This window comes from Felis catus, chromosome A1 (assembly GCF_018350175.1).
Source record: "Felis catus isolate Fca126 chromosome A1, F.catus_Fca126_mat1.0, whole genome shotgun sequence".
Taxonomy (NCBI): Eukaryota; Metazoa; Chordata; class Mammalia; order Carnivora; family Felidae; genus Felis; species Felis catus.
Window position 1 is genome coordinate 195,024,862 of NC_058368.1, and position 20,005 is coordinate 195,044,866.

At 38.1% G+C, this 20,005-nt stretch overlaps 1 protein-coding gene across 4 annotated transcripts in view; it reads right to left on the minus strand.

Annotated features, from left to right (window-relative positions):
* Positions 1-532: 532 nt before the first annotated feature.
* The window catches only part of G3BP1 (G3BP stress granule assembly factor 1), a 36,436-nt gene continuing 16,963 nt past the window's right edge, over positions 533-20,005 (minus strand). For all 4 annotated transcript variants that reach the window (XM_045036587.1, XM_003981373.6, XM_006927968.5 and 1 more), the window contains 9 exons: positions 19,626-19,799; positions 17,542-17,632; positions 16,038-16,131; positions 13,966-14,167; positions 12,613-12,714; positions 11,870-11,981; positions 11,537-11,665; positions 10,749-10,858; positions 533-7,617 (listed from right to left, as the gene is read on the minus strand). In XM_045036587.1, the coding sequence (XP_044892522.1) occupies positions 7,411-7,617; positions 10,749-10,858; positions 11,537-11,665; positions 11,870-11,981; positions 12,613-12,714; positions 13,966-14,167; positions 16,038-16,131; positions 17,542-17,632; positions 19,626-19,799 (1,221 nt within the window). In that variant the 3' untranslated portion in view covers positions 533-7,410. The remainder of the gene's footprint in view (positions 7,618-10,748; positions 10,859-11,536; positions 11,666-11,869; positions 11,982-12,612; positions 12,715-13,965; positions 14,168-16,037; positions 16,132-17,541; positions 17,633-19,625; positions 19,800-20,005) is intronic.

Genomic DNA, 20,005 nt, shown 5'->3' on the forward strand with positions numbered 1-20,005 from the left:
GAAGAAAATGTGATAGTATGTCTTTTATATGGAAATTTCTTTGTATATATGTATAAACTTGGTATGGCCTTAATGCTGCAGTTAAGGATTTGTCTGGCTACCACCTTAAGCAGCGTGTTAAGCAATCGCTTCCTTAATGTAACATTTTTACTTCTTACTGGACTCTTAACCTGAAACAACCAATTCCCTTTTGCCCCTTACTCTTCGCCCTTTTTTGCATGGAATCATAAAAGTTATGGCAGTTATTTTTTGGCTTATAAAAAAATCTATTTCTGCAGTTTGAAGATGTAATGTAAAATTTCTGTGATACATGTATATAAAAATATATTTATTGAACCATCCATATACACATATCCACGCTGATTCCAATGGAAAAAAATTAAAGTTTTCTGAAATTTTCTCTGTGGTCAACTCATAGTTGTCACTATTTAACCAACTTTATCTGTGAAAAAACTTTTGAAGTACTGTGATTATCCCAGAGAGGAACCTACATATAATCTAGAAAACATCATTTCACTAAGACAAGGCTGTGTGTTGTTCATTCAAGAAACATTTATTGATAGGTACTACGGGAGATACAAAGATGACTCCAACACAGACCCTGCCCGTAAGGAGCTTACAGTCTAGTAGGGGAGACAGAACACATCCACGGGATACATGGTCAGAGCTACGTTTCAGTAAGATGAATCTAATATTGTGTATAAGGTAGGCTGGGGGTAAGAACAGGTAAAGGAAGCTGAGAGGCCACTGAAATCATCTAAGTGGGGAGGAAAGAGGTGTGAAAGCCTTGAGGTAGCACTGACAGGACTTAGCTAGAATAAGAAAAAAAAGCAGAGGACTTAGACTTTTGGCATGGGTGAGGACACAGAGAGAACAAGGGACTAGGTCTGGGAAAAGAAATGAAAATTGGCACATAAAATTCTTCTGCACAGGAACAAAGTGGGATATACTGGGCACAATCAGAAAGAAATGGCTAATCACCCAGACCAAGGATGGAAGTACCTGAGTGTCCCCAGTGACTTCCTCCCTCCTGTGCCCACCCCTCAAAATTTCCCAACAATCCCCTCCACTATGAATTGTGATAGTGCCTAAAAATTTAAGTCCTATCTCTAGGCATGTCCTTACTTGTGAGAATAAAAACAAAAAATACATTAATTTATTCAACTCAATGAGTCCTCTTTTAAGGACTCTTTTCATGGAGGTCACTGTACCTTCTGGTGAAATACAGGGATAATGAACCAGTCCTTGTCCTCGAGGAGCTTATGGTCTAGTAAAGGAGGAGCTGATGGTAGTAAAACTCATACAGGTCATTCTAATTGTAGGTTGAAGGGTAAGTTATATGAGCAAGGAGAAAGGTTAAAAGTGCTCTATGAACACACGTTTTTAAAAATGAAGGTTGGGACAGAATCTCACACAGGAAGGACGACGTAGGAGGGAAGATGAGAATGAATTTGCTCCCCACTTCAAATTCTGGCCAAACTAGACCCCAAAAAAGGGGTTCCTCACTCCTGTTGCAAATCTTTTCTCTTAGGGAAAAGGAAAATGGTCTTGAACTGGGTTTTGAAAAAAGCAATTTCGATGGCAAGAGCTTTGGGGACAGGGGGATGTGGATACAAATCTATCTTCAGGGAAGAAAGAAGGCACTTGAAGCCACGAAAATCAGCAATGCCAGGCTTATTAGAAAAACCGTAAGTAGTTTTAGCACGGCTGGCGCATCGCCTCCATGAAGAATGGGAGAAATCACCGCAAAGGAAGATTAGGACCCTGACAGGTACGTGGCGTTGCCAGGCACTGAACAGGGTACATGCCTAAGACCAAATTGCTGCCCCTTAGGAGCTTACAGTTATAACATTACAAGGTGGGAAAAGCACCACAATGTACAGAACGCAAACTGCCGAAGGATTCAGGAGAAAATTACAGCTGAGTTTCAGCTATTAACATTAGGATACCCAATAGCTTTCTGACAGCTAGTAGTAAACCCATCCCTGAGGGGAGCACAAGGTAATAATGTCCTTAGACAACAGGCCCTGGTAGAAGTGGGCATTAAGACAGTTCGAAGAAAACTGAGAACAAGTGGGTATGAAAACTGAGCTACAGAAGCAACCGAGTATGCATATAAAATGTGGCTCCTTCCCTTTTCTCCCCACATCCTGACCTTTAACAGCTCTGGCTTCCTTCAGTGAACCTAGGGCAGAGTGGTGACCCTCAAGGTGATCCATGTTACTTCTACAAGCCAATGTAGGACTCTGCGCTGATAATCTATTCTCTGAGCCATTTAGCTTTTGAAAAATGAAGAGGTTGTACAAACTTTAGTCCTTTCCAGCACTAACATTCTATGATTCAGAGAATTCTAGGAGTCTCTCCTGTCTCTTATGGCAATAATCAGAATGGGAAGAAACACTTTAAATATTCTGATGTGTCTCACTTAAAATTATGATTTTTTCGTACAAATCACAATGATCCTTATCCCACCAGCTAACTTCTACCTCCACCCATTCTTCATAAACTAACATCTAACTACATGAATTTACTTTCAACATGATGTGTTCTACATAATCTACTTAAGCATACACTGAATCTTCAGAGAAAGGAAGACCTGTTCTTCTCCGCTACTTCCGTATGCCAGCTTTTTGGTATAACGACTTCATTTAAAAGGGCAAAATCAGGGATAAGACATCATAAAAATTTCCTAAAACTATTTAAGAATTTAAACCAAATCCAAACTCAAACAGGTGACATCAAAGCTTGGGGAGAAAATCAGTAACCAAAGTGGTTAATTACATCATATAGTTGAAAGTGTTTACATCCAGATTAAACAAGATATAATCATCTCTAACTTACGACCAGAAATGTATGCAAACTTCCCATAAGCAGGTTTCTAAAAAGTAAATACTCGTTAAAGTAATTCAATAGTGAATTTTTGGTAAACATTTGCTTTTTTAAAAGACAAAGACACACTGGATGACTGCAAGTCCCTTATGAATCTGTGACACTGGCCACATTCCAAGGTACTCATATGGATTTCTGTAACTGGCCAGGTCACGTGGTCTATGGAAGTAACCGTGAAATTGATTTCCAATACTATTTTCCTCTCGTAGAGAGCTAAGAAAAGCTACCGGGTTCAAGTGGAAACTGGAGAAGCAGAGACCGTCCGAAGTTTTCAAAACAAGTCATATAATCAAAAAGTGAACAACTTTAATTCTAAGCCAAGACAGAAGTATAATCAAACCAAAGCTGGTTATGGACTTTTTTAGACCACTGCTAACCAACTTCTTACTTTTTATTCAGGTCATTATGAGACCGTTTCATGAAAGCATTAGCAAAGCACATGAATTTCAGCATTATCCTGAAATAGCTACATAACCACTAAGAAGTAAATAAGTTTCAGCTCACATGTGCTACCATTTCTCCTTTAACATAGTCTCATAAGAGTTCACAAGCCCACCTATGGTCCCCAGAACCTCAGTATCACAGTACAAATCCTAAAACATATTACTATCTTAAAACCATAAATCCTTACTTATCTAGTGCCACATGGCCTTTACTTGATCAGCAACTTCCCACGCAAAATGTTGCTAAGTTTCTAAAACTCTAAAAACATTAGGGTTTCTAAAACATTTGTGGAAGACTATCTCTAACTGTCCACTGCCCATCCGTGGCATATTAGGCAGTTCACTAAAACCTCATATTCGAAGAAAAGTTGAAGTTGTTTTTAAAAGGTTCATAACTACTGAACCAAAGGTCTTCTCTGTACGCAGTTCCTGCAGAGATTTCTCTTAAGTAGCACAAAAATAAAACTTCAATATAAAGTTATCTTTAGATCAGTAGATTTGACAAATGCAACCATATAGATTCTAACAAATTGCTTTCTATAAAGTGCCACGTTTTCCCACTAAATTATTAAACTCTACAAGGATTTTCAAATAAAAGGATGAAGAAAAGTATCCGAGGATGGCAGTTACAAGCACAAAACACAACTGCTATAAACCCACCTGGATTAAGATACTACAAAATTGTTACCTTCCACATGTAGGTTCAAGGTTATACTATATGTATCAAAAATTCAGGTGAGAAAATAACCCAAGAACAAATCATGATTACTGTTACCACAGTCTATAAACCAAAGTAGCTCTACAAAATCAATGTTTCCTTATCTTGTTTACCTTAAAGGAAATGGAGAAGAGTAATGCTAACCTTTCTCTGAATGTTTTACAGACTCAGGTCTCTGTACTGTGGTAACTTATTATGGTCATGTCTTATTTAATATGTCACTCAAATGTAAAATAGGTAGGCATTAGGGTTCTAGAGAAAAAGCATCAGTTTTGGAGGCCAAGCTGCTTTCTGCTACTTGGATGACTTAGAGGCCTAGTCATTTAACTGCTCTACGCGATTTCTTCTTCATCTATTACTTTGGGAAAAATAGCACCTAATCCACAGGGTAATTGTGAAAATTAGTTTCCTAATCTGAAACTAAAGTGCAGTTCAACTAATACTGCGGTAAGTAACCTACCCATCCAAAGCCAAACAATGATTTTTGGGTTCTCCATTTCACTGCTCCCAGCAAAAGCTCACAAAGTTGACAACACAGGAATACAAGAGCAAAAGAAAACAATGTACTTTTGTAAGGCCCAAGATGTGCTTGCTTTCAAAAGGTCTTACAAGACTAAGACTCACTGACCCAAACTAATCTTACTTAGCTAAAATACTCATGGGTAAAGGGTTTAAAGCTCAATAGAAAAGAACTGTACATTGGGGCATTCTTACAGATGAGAAAAGTACTTTAAAACCCGAAAAGCTTAAATTTGACGAGTTGGTGCTTGCCTAGAGACAATCTTGCCCTAACCTAGTTTCACTTTCTACCTGTGGGAATATATGTGTATCTAGGGTATCGTGCTTATTCTATTGGCAATAATGTAAACAATGATAGTGGGATTCTTCATAGTGTTAACCATGATCCTAAATCTGATACATAAAGTCCAATGCTATTTAAAACGCCACAATCATCCCAATTCTGAGGACTTGAAATTACTAAAGCAACCCTTCTCTTCCTAAGCTTATGCGACAAGTTACAAAAAGCACCTAGCATATTACTACCTGTCCAAATGTTTCTTTAAACCCACACATGGGTAAAGGAAAAGTGAGATTATTAATTACCTGCAGATGTAATTCCTGAAAGAGATCTGTTTCATAATTCATTTAATTCATCTAAGGCTAGTTTTCAAATGAAGGAGTCTTCAAGTTGTCCCCATCCACCCCACCCTCCATCCTCCATGCATTATAGGGAATGAGGAATATCCATGATCTCAATGGGGGGGGTTGCTTCATTTTTATGGAACATTTAGCGTTGTCAGCCCCACCCACTAAATGCCAGATGTGTGTGGTGTCTCTTCTCCCCTCCCCCCCAAAATCTCACCCATTTCCAAACGTCCTCTAGGAGGTATTAACAGCCCCAGTTGAGAATCACTGCATCCAGTTAGTGCCCTTAAACCATGGAGTAGGAAAAACACCTATTGTGAAATGTATGGTTTAGCATTTATTTGTGAAAAAGGATTTCTAGGTTATCCATAATTTATGACTTTACAGTTACTACAACTTAAAAATTTTTTTCAAAAATATCTCCAGCTAAGTTTTTTTCTTTCCACCACAGGCTTAATATAAGCTACAAAAGTACAAGCTGAATGTCTTCCAATTATCACTGGCCTGGCCCAAATGAAGTGGTTACCAAATAGTTATTTAAACTAACCCAAAAAACAGTCATGTGACTCAGTTATGTAATTTTCTTTATGTGAAGGAGATGTTCCCAATTTTCAAATATTTGAGGTACTGAGGACCGATAATATCAAACTTCATTTTAGTTTAAGACTACACCCTTCAGCAAACCTAGAGTTTCCCAGTAACAACAAAACAAACATTCCTATACCTACTCATATACTGTCCTCAAACAGTCCAAAGGATTGAACACTGTTAAGAAAATAAATAAGTTAAATTTGACAACCTCGTTGCCCTTCAGATTAGTAGGACAAGTTATCACACAAAGGCTTGCTTCACAAATGTGCACACAAAACCTTCACCCACCTCACACCCAGCACTCAAGAAATTAACATACTATGTAAAACGAATATTAGTCTATATTGCCAGATTAATTTTTCTTCCAGAAATATTTTAATAAAAATTGGCCATTTCCAAGGAACACCCACTGCATGCCCATCAATAAAAGAGAACCATAACAAAATAGAAAATTTACCATATGCCTATGATTTAAGAAAAAAACTGGCAGACACTCAAGCACAAAGTCCAATATTAAAGTCATATTCCTTCTTACGGGCTATGATTAGGATTCTGAATAGATACCGAAATAAAATACAAATGCTGGACTATTTAGGTCAAAGGACCTCTAAAGAAGCATGTCTGTCCTCAAAGGCATTCCAGTTTGAGACTCAATTTAAGAATAAGGCATAAAACAAATGAACAGAAGACATACAAGGTGAAAGAGGGATTCTTCAATTCCCAACATACTCTACACCTGGTAAAACAAATCTAGACTTTTTTTTCTTTTTTATTTTTCTTTAAACAATTGCCAAGGCTGGAATCAAAGATAAATAGAAGGCACAACAGTTTTGCTCTGGGTTTTGTGTTCTTCGGATTTTGGGGTTTCTTTTTTTGTCGTTTTTTTGGTTTTTTTTTTTTTAAATACAAATTAAACATAAAAGACCCTACTTCAAAAGAAATCTAAATTAGTTGCATCCTAGACATTTAAAACCTATCTCACAAATTTAAATGATAAAAACAGTAGGTTTATAATTGTTTTGTGATCACATATCCAAAGGAAAAAAAACTCTACTAACACCTTTTATTCAGTTTTTAACCAGACCAGCAAGAATCAAACTGTCAATTTTTCCAATGGCAATTTCTACACACCAGAAGGTAGTCATGACTCTCAAAGAAGAAACAATTTAGATTTTTCCTGCCTTCAAAATGTTTATCAAATCCTGTGTTTCTCACAGGCTTTTGAAACACATAGAAAATAAGAAATATTCCAATGAATGAAACATACCAAATGTCAGTAATAAGGTAAGACACATTCCTTTGGGGAAACGGCTGTTAAAAAAAATCCAGTCTGTATATGCAAAAGTAAAGCAAGGAAATTCAGTCTTTTTCTCTTCTTTAAAAATCTGTTTTTCCTAAAATATCATTCCACAAAATTGGAAGTGAAGGACTAAAAGGTGAGGAGAGGGAAGGGAGGGAGAGGGAGCACACATCATTAACACAAAAAGTAAAATTGTACAAACTTAAGCAGTTTATAATAGACTAGGGTCATACTCCAGGATACCAAACGCTGGTATAAGAAATTCACCATTCTGCAGGAGCTAGAAGATTTGTACTGCTGCGTGAAGACCAACGAAGAGCAATTCACTGCCTTGGGGCAATTCCCCTTCCCACTCCAAATCCTGGTTTCTGCACCATGCCTCCACGGGGCGGGCCTCTCATTCCACCACCCAGCCCACCTCGAGGACCTCCAGGTCCCCGCAGGCGGTTATCTCGACGGTCCCCTTCCCGGGCAGCTCGAGTCTTCTTCTCTTCCACATTCAGACGGACCTCACCTCTGAACATGATGGGCTGTAGAAACAAAGGGGAGCAGACTTAAAGAGTGCTTATGGGATACCAACTACCAAAGATAAAACCAACAAAGCTATCATAAAGAAGCAGTAACTTACACATCAGCTACATTCTCAGTTTTTATTTCAAGCTCAGAACACATCATTAAATAACATGGAAAGGTGGAGCTAGGCATGCAAACTGGTTCAAAAAAAGGACAATTTAAACAACACAGCAGTGCAAGTAACTTTCATTGTACTTCTATGAACAAAACCTATTTTCCCATAGAATTACATAAATAGAACAATAGAAGTAAGAACGGCCAAAAAAAAAAAAAAAAAAAAAAAAATTGCCACCTTCACCATGGATTTGAAGGCTTAGAATAAACCCCTATCATCACCTAATGTGGAAAGATGGGGCTACACATACTTCTGCAAAGTACATATACATCTCAAAAACATTATTAATTTCATCTAAATAAAACTGTAACAAAATGCTATTTACCTTAACAAAATTTGGGACAATACTGAAGATAATAAAGAGGACCTTAGTGAAGAATAAAAAGATACATCCACACTAAATCTTGGGCCTTGCTTTTAGCCCAATAGATCTGAAGTAGAAAACAAAGGGTTACTCGAGATTTCAACAAATTCAATTTATGCTCCTCATTGGCACACACTGGTTTTCTAAGTGACTTTTTCTTTTTTTTTTTTTTTACTTATTTTTGAGAGGGGGGCAGAGGGAGAAAGAGAGGGAGGGAGAGATGGGGAAGGGGCAAAAGGAGAGAGGGAGAATCCCAAGTAGGCTTCCACGCTATCATCAGCACGGAGCCCAACATGGGGCTTGAACTCTCCATCCATGAGATCATGACCTGAGCTATAAGAGTCGAATGTTTAACAAACTAAGCTACCCAGACACCCCAGTGACATTTTTTGTTAAACAAATACCTAAAAGTACTGACTCTGATAAGAAGTGTTCTATATGCCTCACATTTATTTAATGCTCACAACCACCCTTCAAGGGCTGTCATTACACTACTTTAGAGGCCAGCCAACTAAGGGCCAGGAATGTTCAGGAACTTAATGGGTCACAACATAAAGAGCAATGGGAGGAGGAGGAAATGAAGGGATCCTGACAGGCAAGTAAAAGCTTTGAACCATGAGGCTAAACTACAGCGTATCAAACACCATGGTCAGTCTTACATAAGCTATTTCTGTACTCATAAAAAATTACTGAAGGGAGTATGGCAGAGGTCTGCCAATACAGTAAGGAGGAGGCAAAAGACAAGCTACACCTGAAGCTCCCAAAGTACAAAGGGGTGATGTGAAAGTACACATGAGGAAAGCTACGTAAAGGGTAGGGTGGGGAGGGGAGGCCCCTTTGAGTTGATTTATATTTAAAATTCTGATTAAATACATAAATTTGTATTTGTACATTCATAAATATATTTAACACTAAAATATTTATGTAATGTTTTAATATTCACACTATATTAAATCACTTCACACACATGAATCTGATGCACTGTTCCAGGCAATATTCTACATACAATGGGGAAAATAAAACCATACTAAAGTCTAAAAGGTAAGAGAAGTTGGAGAGGTTTTAAAAGGCAGTGATTGAAGACATCTCTGGGTAGTTATCACAAGGGTAGAAGCAATTTGAATGAGAAAAAGGTCTCAGACATACAGCCTCTGAGAAAATTTCAAAAAGTTCTTATGCATAAAGATGCCATGGCTTATCCATGTGCATTAAATGAAACAAACCCCCCTTACCTTAGACAATTAACTAAAAAGCCAGTTATCAGGTCTGACCTCTTTTGGCCCACTGGGAGTATCCTACCCTCTAAGGATGAATTCAAGGCTGCACCACAAAGGTGCACTGGACCTTTTGCATGCTGAATTATGGATTTCTGCACAAGACCTCTGGGACATTTCTAGGTTCAGTATTCTGTGCCTATGCTAAGAAAAGCCACTGTTCTCTCCTTACTTCTAAGTGTTTTTGGAGATGCATCATAAAAATACTGGTGAAATAGTTTAAGAGATTAAATACACATTTGCAGATTAAGGCTCACTTAATGTTATGACCACAACAGTAAACTGGACAGTATAACAATCAACATTCTGAAGAACATCAGAAGTTCTACAGAACCTCTGGGAAATAATGACCTACAAGATTTTTATTACATGGTTAAGACAATGTGTAGTTTTAATCTGCAGAGACTGAAAGATGAGTTGTTGTGGGCAACTTTTGATGCAAATGCTTTGTAGACAGACAGGTGATGACTGCACATCATGTATTACAAGCCATTAATTTTTATACTTTACAATAATGGGAGGCCTGGGTGGCTCAGTCAGATAAGTGTCCGACTCTTGACTTAGGCTCAGGTCATGATCTCTCAGGGTTCATGGCTTCGAGCTCTGCGCTGACATCAGGTACCCTGCTTGGGATGCTCTCTCCCCCTTTCTCTCTGCCCCTCTCCCTCCGGCGCTCTCTCAAACTTAAAATGATTAACTTTATGTTATATGAATTTCACTTCAATTTTTTTTTAAGTGAGATTGTTTTAAATCCCACACCCATCACGATAAATTAACAGTATTTACACTTTTGTTCTCTACTACTATTACAGAAAGTGTTTTGTGCTAATGAAAGATGTGGAGGAAGGGAAGGGTTTCTTAACCACACAGTAGTAAGATTCCAAATCTACCAAATCCCTCTATTATTAGAAAGTACCTGTAGGAAGAAGTACTGTTAATAACATTGGTCCAGGCTGGGTGACTCCAAACCTACACACCTGCCCCGGGAAAACTGGCTCTTAAGTTATCTTAGTTAAAAGCAACACTGTATTTCATCTCCTAAACCAAAAATCACCAAGGAAAGAAATCTGCATAAATTTCAGTGCACTGGTAACTATTAGTTATCTCATTCTCATCATTTGACTCAAAAATAAAGTTATTTAGACAGTAGTTTTGTTACTCTCAACTCCCAGGCAAGTCTTTTAACAATAATGGCCCATCACAATGGAACATACTACCAAAACATGTTGGAATAAATTGTACTTTCCATGTAAGAGATATTTGTAAAACGAATATATTCAAAGATCCAAGTTATACTTATAAAAAAAGAAAAAAAAAAGATGAAAAACTGCTTACCCTGTTGCTAAGGACCTTCTGAACAGGCTCAGAATCATCAAACACAACAAAACCAAAATTGGGTAATTTCCCGCCACTGTTAATGCGTAGCTCCACCACATTCCCATAACCTGCAAAGGAAACAAAGACTCTCAAGTAACATCTTAGAACATTTCCTTTAAATATTATACACACACTAATCAATGACAGCCTCTAGTCAACATGGGGCTACAGACCGCTTGTAATGTGGCTAGTCCAAAATAAGAAGTGCCGTAAGTGTAATACACACTCGACTTCAAAGACTTAATATGGAAAAATGTAAAACAGCTCTTATTTTTACATGTTGAAATGATGTTTTTGACACACTGGGTTAAATCAAATATTAAAATTAAATTATCCAGTTTCTTTTTACCTTTTAAAATGTAACCAGTAAAAAAAATTAAATAAAATAACCACTAGAAAACTTAAAATTACATATGTAATTCACTTAGATGAATGAATCTAGTGTTTAAATCTCAACAGATAGATGTATTAGGTAAATCTAGCACTTAAAACTCAGGAACTTAGGGGCGCCTGGGTGGCTCAGTTGGTTGGGCATCCAACTTCGGCTCAGGTCATGATCTCGCGGTCCATGAGTTCGAGCCCCGCATCGGGCTCTGTGCTGACAGCTCAGAGCCTGGAGCCTGTTTCGGATTCTGTGTCTCCCTCTCTCTCTGACCTTCCCCCATTCATGCTGTCTCTCTCTGTCTCAAAAATGAATAAACGTTAAAAAAAATTAAAAAATTTTTTTTAAAAACTCAGGAACTTACTTTGAAAAAAATCTTTAAGTTCCGATTTATCCACTTCATGTGGCAGATTGCCAATGAAAAGTTGGTGACTATCAGGGTGTCTCACAATTCTTCGGGGTTCAACATCACCTTGCTCACCAGCCTCACGGACTTAAGAAAACAAAAACAGCAGCAATGAAAGAGAAAGACATTTTCAGTGGCTATTTCAATTACTTTTTTCTCCACCCCCAAACACAGGTAATTCCATCAGCCCCATAATTTATTTTTAAAGTAGAAAATATCAACCACCCCTAAAGAACAAGCTCTCACCTCAAAATCCCCCAAACCAGAGAAGTCACCCTTCTGAGCTCTTACTTGGTCTAGGTCCCCTCTGGGGAGGAATATTTATTCGTTGTTCTCGCACTCTCTGATCCCTCTGAGGCCTCTGCGGTGGAATCTGAGATTCAGGCTTAGACTCCGGACGAGGCTGAAAAAAATTGTAAGTTAACCTCTGTGTAAAAAGAAAGCAAGCTTACCTTTTTTCCTGTAAAGTTTCTTAGCTAACAATAAGGTTTAAAGAGAAAATGACAGGGGTGCCTGGGTGGCTGAGTTGGTTAAGCGTCCGACTCTTGGTTTCAGGTCATGATCTCATGGCTTTGTGGGTTTGAGCCCCACATTGGGCTCTGTGCTGGCAATGTGGAGCCTGCTTGAGATTCTCTCTCTCACCCTCTCTCTGCCTCTCCCCAACTTGTACTATCTCTGTTTCTCTCAAAATAAACTTTCAGCGTCCAACTTTGGCTCAGATCATGATCTCGCAGTTCGTGAGTTCAAGCCCTGCATCGGGCTCTGTGCTGACAGCTCAGAGCCTGGGCCTACTTCAGATTCTGTGTCTCCCTCTCTTTCTCTCTTGAAACTAATTAAACATTAAAAAAAAAATTGTTTTAATAAAAATAAAAATAAAAATAAAAACTGACAACTCTCCAAAAAAGGAAATTATTAAAAACCACCCTGTACTCTTCTCTGCTCTGTGTACCAGTTCCCACATTCTCCAAACCTATGTGAACCACATTACATGAAATACAAGCAAATGTGCCCAATATACAAGCTTAGAAACCCACCTGCGAAGCTGGTACTTTAACAACGTGAGGTGGTATCCCAGTAACCGGAACAGCTCCACTGGGTGGAAGGTTCTTACTGGTCACAGATGCCCAAGAAAATGTCTAAGAGAACAACATTACTTGATTACCCCTTTCAAAATAATATAAAAGCTATTAGTCCTTAATTTCTTGTACATAATATATGCGTCACATTTTCATACTAGGTAGGATGTTGTTCGTTAAGTATCTTGAGATTCCTTTTCTTCCCCTACTTACAAATTTAGTTTTAAAATCCCCTAGGACTAGTCATCAAGTATCAGCAAAGTAAGAAAAGGTTTAAGGTCTAAGAAGCTACTTTCACTCAATTTCAGGTTTGTGAATCAAAGAAAATTCTTTCTCCTTCAAAACCAGCTTCCTTCTAGGATTCTCCCAATTAATGGTACAAACATCAACCCTGTTACATCAACTTTACAATTCCCTTGAACACCTTTTCAATCCGTATCAAACTTCCCAATTCTTACTATTTACAGCTTAACTACCTTCACTGCCACAACCTTAATCCCAGGTGTCAAGATTTCTCTCCAGGGCTACAATAGCAGTCACCTAACTAGTCATTCCTTCTCAATCCAGCCAACCTACTTTTCTCCCTGCAAGCTCAAGTCATTTCCTATTCACCTAATCACTGCCCTCTAGAGAGAGACCAAGAACCCTACCTGTTTTACCAATATCTCCCACACCCAAAACAATGACCAGCAGAGATGCTTGAACTATTAAATAAATGATATAAGAAAGAACCTTAAGAATCCTGACCCCATAAATACAGCACAAAACACATTCCTTCACAGAACACCAAATGTAAATGTTCTGTGATCCCAGTTAACATCACCCTGAAATGCCTCAGGAGTAACAGAAAAGCTTTGAACTTTGAAATCAAGTATTCTAATTAGAAAAGTAGCTGTAGTTTGGCAATTTGTTTCTACTTCTACTGTAAAGTTATCCTCAATTAGAGTCAGAAAAAAAGCAGGAAAAAGTCTGTTGTGCCATGATATATTCTTAAAAGGTACATTATCACTTGTTTTTAACAAGCATTATTTTCAAACAAAATATTTAAAAAATGTGAGGTTGTTGATATGGTGATAAAAGAGCACCTGAAACTTCTGGTCTAAAAGTATTCAAGTTTCCTTGGGTGGGGAGGAGAATTACTTTCAGAAAACAATATGCATCTTAATTCCTATCTGAGGTATGGCTCATTAGGTAGTAAGTTTCCCTGAACAAATGAAAACATACCCATAAAGTCCACCAAACAGTACTATAAAGGAAGAGAGGTTTTTAAAAATCACCTAGAAACAGGAAGAAGGAAGACATACTACATACCCTCAGGTCTTCCTGTACTGTCTGTGCTATGTCTGCAGGTGCTGGGGAAGAACTCTTCTGGGCATCCTCAGGAGCAGTTTCTTCCAACACTGGCTCAGACTTTTCCTCTTGGATTTCAGAAACAGGTTCTTGTTCCGGTTCTGGTTCAGGATCAGGCTCTGGTTCAGCAACAGGTTCCTCTAAATGTTCTTCCAAATCATTGCTTTGGAAAATTTGAGAAACATCATTCTGCCTCCACTGATTTAGCAAGAAACTCCCAAGTATTTATTAACTATAGAGACCTGAACCAAAAAATAGCTCCCTGTCTCCAAAAAAAGATCTGAGTATTAAACCAAGACAACTCCTTAGAAAAGCATTCAATGAGCAAATCAGATTTGCTAAATTCTCCTAAGCAAATACATCAAAAACAGATCAAAATGAACCAAATCGTGGTTTCTGTTACAATCCTGAAACTATCACAATTCACTTAGCTAACCACACATACAAAAAGACTAACAGCTTGTGGGGAAGGGGAAAAGAGTTGTTCAAAGGTTACATTTTACTTTTGCAAGATGAAAAGTTCTAGAGACCTGTTGTACAAATATTTGCATATAGTTAACATTACTACTCTGGGGCGGCACCTGGGTGGCTCAGTCAGTTAAGCGTCCCACTCTTGATTTCAGCTCAGGTCATGATCTCATGGCTTTGTGGGTTTGAGCCCGGCATGGGGCTCCGGCTCCGTGCTCACAGAGTGGAGCCTGCTTGGGATTCATTCATTCATTCATATTCATTCATTCATTCTCTCTCTCTCTCTCTCTCTCTCTCTCTCTCTCTCTCTCTCTGTCCCTACCTGGCTTGCACTGTCAAAATAAACAAACTTTAAAAAGGAAAAAACAAATATTACTACACAGTGCACTTAAAAATGGTTAACAAGGTAAAATTTGTATTACGCGGTTTTTAACATCAAAAAAAACCTCTCAGAACTTTAAAAAAAAATCACACCAGTAATTCTTGAGAAAGAAGTTATGATTCAGAAGACTTCTTCTTAAACCTTCCAGGAATGTTTGTTAATGCTGCAAATGATTTCCCCCTGAAATTCTAATTGCAGGTTTGTGGTGGGACAACAGATCTTTTTCAACTTGCAACCCAGGTGAGTAATGTGGTTAGTTTGTCACCACACCTGGAGAAACACGAAAACATCCTTTAAGTACTAAGTACTAAGAGTTTCATATCAGATGACAAGTAAATATTTCTATTCCTATCATATTTCTGTTCCGTTGCAGATTAAAAAAAGTTTAAGATATAGTCACACATTTAGTGTCTGAGTTAATGAAATTATTTAATTCATGTCTGAATTTCTATCAATTTATGCTTGATCTCTAAATTAAGTCCTTGAATATATTTATTCCCCACAAAGCACTTAATGCAATGCCTTGATGTGTTAAATACTTGATAAGAAATCCCCCAAATCAGGGGCACCTGTCTGTCTCAGTTGGTAAAGCATGAGACTCCTGACAGAGGTTGTGAGTTCCAGCCCCATGATGGGTATGGAGATTTACTTAAAAATAAAATCTTTGAGGGGCACCTGGGTGGCTCAGTTAGTTAAACGTCCAACTTGACTTCAACTCGGGTCACGATCTCAGGGTTCCTGGGTTCAAGCCCCACATTGGGCTCTGTGCGGACAGCATGGAACCTGCTTGGGATTCTCTCCCTCTCTCTCTGCACCCTGACCCCTGAGCTTATGCTCTCTCTCCCTCTCAAAAAAATAAATAAACAAACATTTTTAAAAAATAAAATAAAATCTTGGAGGAAAAAAATAATCCCAAAATCTATTTTTCACTTATGGCCAAGAAAAAAATGAAACCAAAAAGCAACTGATGGATACTATTTAAGTAAGTTCTCATTGTGCAATAGGAATTAAAACAAGTTATAACATTTTTGTTAGCTCAGAGATACCAAAAGCAAAACCTTTCTTTTAGGAAATTAGTTATTTTCAGAGATAATTCTGAGAATATACGACTGCCCTCCAACAAAGGGAAAGACTAGACAACCCAAATTCTCATGCAGCTCTGGACAGATAAAGTTTTTCTTACCTGACAGTCTGATCATAGAAAGTTCCAGATTCATCAGGTACTACCTCAGGTGTCTGCTGTCTTTCTTCAGGTTCCTCTACCTCTTCCTCAGATTCTAAATGAGTAAAGAAACAAAGTAATTTGTGCTTAATTCTCAAATACAACTGACCCTTAAACAAGACAGGTTTCAACTGTGTGGGTCCACTTATATGTAGATTTTTCTCATTAAATACAGTACAGTACTGTAAATGGATTTTCTCTTCCTTATGATTTTAATAACATTTCCTTTTCTCTAGCTTACTTTAAGAATACAGCACATAATACATTTAACATACAAAATACATGTTAATCGACTTATGTTATCAGTAGTTTCCAGTCAACAGTAGGCTATTGGTAGTTAACAAGTTTATAGAGAGTCTAAAGTTCTATGCAGATTTTTGACTGGGGGGGGGGGGGTTAGCACCCCAACACTCATATTGTTCAAAGGTCAACATTATATTCATTTTTACAGTGTTCATCACCATCAAAAAAGTAGTGAGTGGGGGGATGAGTTAAATAGGTGATGGGGATTAAGGGGTACACTTGTACTGAGCACCTAACGTTATATGGAAGTGTGGAATCACTACAGTGTACACATGAAATTAATATTACACTGCATGTTAACTGGAATTTAAATAAAAACTTTAAGAGAAAAAATGAAATAAAAACATATATATAGAAAGTAAATAAAACACAGAAATTTGGTAAAATCATGGGAAAAGCTGTAAGGACAGAATTAAGGCTAATGTAGTGGCTGGGTTAAGAATAAGAACATGTAATCTGAGGTCATTTTGAGGCCCATAATCCAATGCAGGCTCTACCACGTAACTAGCTATATACAACATCAGGCAAATTACTGCTCTGTGTCTCAGTGGCCTCATCTATAAAATGAGAACAGTACTTAAAGTACTTATCTATAAGGCAGTTGTATTATACAATAAATATACAGTACTTAAATTTTTATTTCAGCCATATAAGAAGTACTGATATACTAATTATTATTAGTGTTTAGAGACCATTCTTCAGGTGTCTCTCATGTTTCTTCTGCACATCTTACAACTAAGGCAATGGCTACCTTTTGCTCCAGACTATCCTTTAGAAATATTTATACAGCAGCCTCAGAAAAGCGTCTCCCTCCAGAGCAAAGGGTAGGCACTTACTCCCTATTGTAAAAGATTATGATCCTTGAACTTAAGGTTCTACTCTTGCAATGCACCCTGCTACAATGCAGGTGTCGTGCAGTTCATGAGATCTACCATTGTTGCAGTGAGTAATTACCTACTACTGACTTTGGAGTTTTAGGTCTTCCGTGAAGCAGGTTGACCTGTTAGATTCGAGTAGGTTAAAAACTCAGACATTCCCCTGTCTTGACAATTAGAAGTTATTAATAAAGAATACAGAGTATAATAAACACACTCAAGAAACCCATACTCTCTTCAGGTCAACCTGATGCCATCAAAAAAAAAAATTTAGACAAGTAACTTACCCTCCTGAGGCTCAGTGACAAAGCCACCAAAGACCTCATCTTGGTATCTGAAGATATCATTGTGAACGTAGAACTTATTTGCAACAGAGCCCTGCAATGCCAACAAAAACTTTTCATTTATTCAGATTTTCACCAAAAGCCAAATCACCCTACACCAATGGTTCTCTACTAAGAGCAATATTGCACCACCCAGACACATCTGGCAATGTCTGAAGATACTTCAGTTTTCACATGGGAGAGTGCAACTGAAAGCTATTGCTTGAGTAGAGGGCAGGGATGCTGCTGAACATCCTACAATGCACAGAACGGCCAGCCACAACAAAGAATTATCTGGTCCAAAATGTTACTAACATATAATGCTCTGCATTATAGCCATTAAAAACTACACTCAAATATATTGCTCCCTTAAAATACCACCAGATGGACAGCCAAATACTAGTAAAGTACGTAACATGTCACCACCTCAAATCTGAACAGTAACTACTTTTACCAACTGCAGCACGTACTTAAAATTCCTTAAATCTGTATCCAAGAATATTTATTGATATAAACACTCAACAGTGCTACAGCTGAAAAGGTCTGCCTAGAAGACCACACCAGAGTATAAATCCAACTATGTCATTAACTATTCAAGCTCCAACACTGTCTCTTCATCTACATTTAAAAAAAAGGGGGGGGGGGGGATATCACATCTTCTATCTACGTAGGAACTTTGGATATTAAATGAGACAGTTCATATAACAATGCATTATACAAGGTAACGTTAGATTCTTCCTCTTTAATAGGAAAAGGAAATTTAAGCAAACTTAAAATAATTCTTAATCATATCCCATATGACTCTGTATAGTTAGAAATTCATCAAGTTTTATACTACAGATAATCTAAGCCATCCTCTAAAACTCATGACTAAAATGAAACACGTTAATTTCTCAAAAAGACAACTGAGTTATTATTCAAACAGTAGGATGACAGGGGTTTTAGATTCATTATTTCTGAACAGAAAATTATCTTTTATTCATTCATTCATTCATTCATTCATTCATTTATTTATGGGGGACAGAGAGAGAGAAAGAGAATATTCCAAGCAGCCTCCACGCTGAACGTGGAAGTCCAACACAGGGCTCAAACCCACAAACCATGAGATCATGACCTAAGCCAAAATCAAGAGTCGGAACTTAACCAACTGAGCTACCCAGGCTCCCTGAACAGAAAACTATCTTAAGGGTAATGTTAAAGAAAACATCTAATCAGCAGGTCCCTATTGAGCCACTTCCACATGCGTATGCAGATAGGCTTCCTGACTTTGTTCAGTGTGCACCAGTCAGGAAGACAGTACAAGTGCAAACTCTTCAACATAAACCCGTGGCTCCTTTCATGATAAGCAGGAAAAGAAACAGGGCTCCCTGAAGAAAACAGCAGATTCTAGAACTGGGGCTGGGGCTGGGGCTAGGACTAGGGCTAGGGCTAGGGCTGGAGCAAGGAGAGTATCAAATGAGCCTGAAACATCTTGTGCCACAAAAGTTATAAAGTGCTCCCCCTGCCAAAAACAAACAAATAGATAATGGTACTGTAGTTAAGAAAGAGTATTCCTGGGGCGCCTGGGTGGCTCAGTCGGTTAAGCATCCGACTTCAGCTCAGGTCACGAACTCGCGGTCCGGTCCGTGAGTTCGAGCCCCGCGTCGGGCTCTGGGCTGATGGCTCAGAGCCTGGAGCCTGCTTCCGATTCTGTGTCTCCCTCTCTCTCTGCCCCTCCCCCGTTCATGCTCTGTCTCTCTCTGTCTCAAAAATAAATAAACAAAAAAAAAAAAAAGAGTATTCCTTACGCTTAGGAAAAATGCTCACTGAAGTATCTGAGGATGACTAGGCATGATGTCTCCAACCTACTTATAAATGGTTTTGAATTAAAATGACAGGTAAATAGAAAAAGCATTACTAATGTACAGGCAAGTGTTGGCAATGGCTCTAGGTAAGGAGTATGTATGAGGTATTGTACTATTATTACAACTTTTCTGTAAGCTTGAAATTTCAAAATAAATACTTTCTAAAAAGATTTGTACAACCTTTCGTGGTTTGTTTCTTCATACCTCAGGAGCAAGGACAAATGTCTGCATGAATCTCCTCAAAGCCTGGTTGTTATTGGAGAGCAACCCCATCACCTGGACCACCACCCCATCATTCAGAGTGGCATGAGCATCAACATGGCGAATCTTAGTGTGGCAATTGGTAAAGTTTTGTGACATGACTTTCCTATGGATTTCCTAAAGAATCAAGGGAAGAGTTAATGACTTAAAATTTACAATCTCCAACAAAAACAAGTTTTTAATACAAGTAGAGATAATCTGCATGTTTAAATTACAAACTACACAGACCCTAATTTGCCTTAGAACAGGATATCCCCAGTGACCGCCTTGAGCTTTTTAAAACTGTCCTGAATTGACATACCTAAAAAAGGTTTACAGTAAAT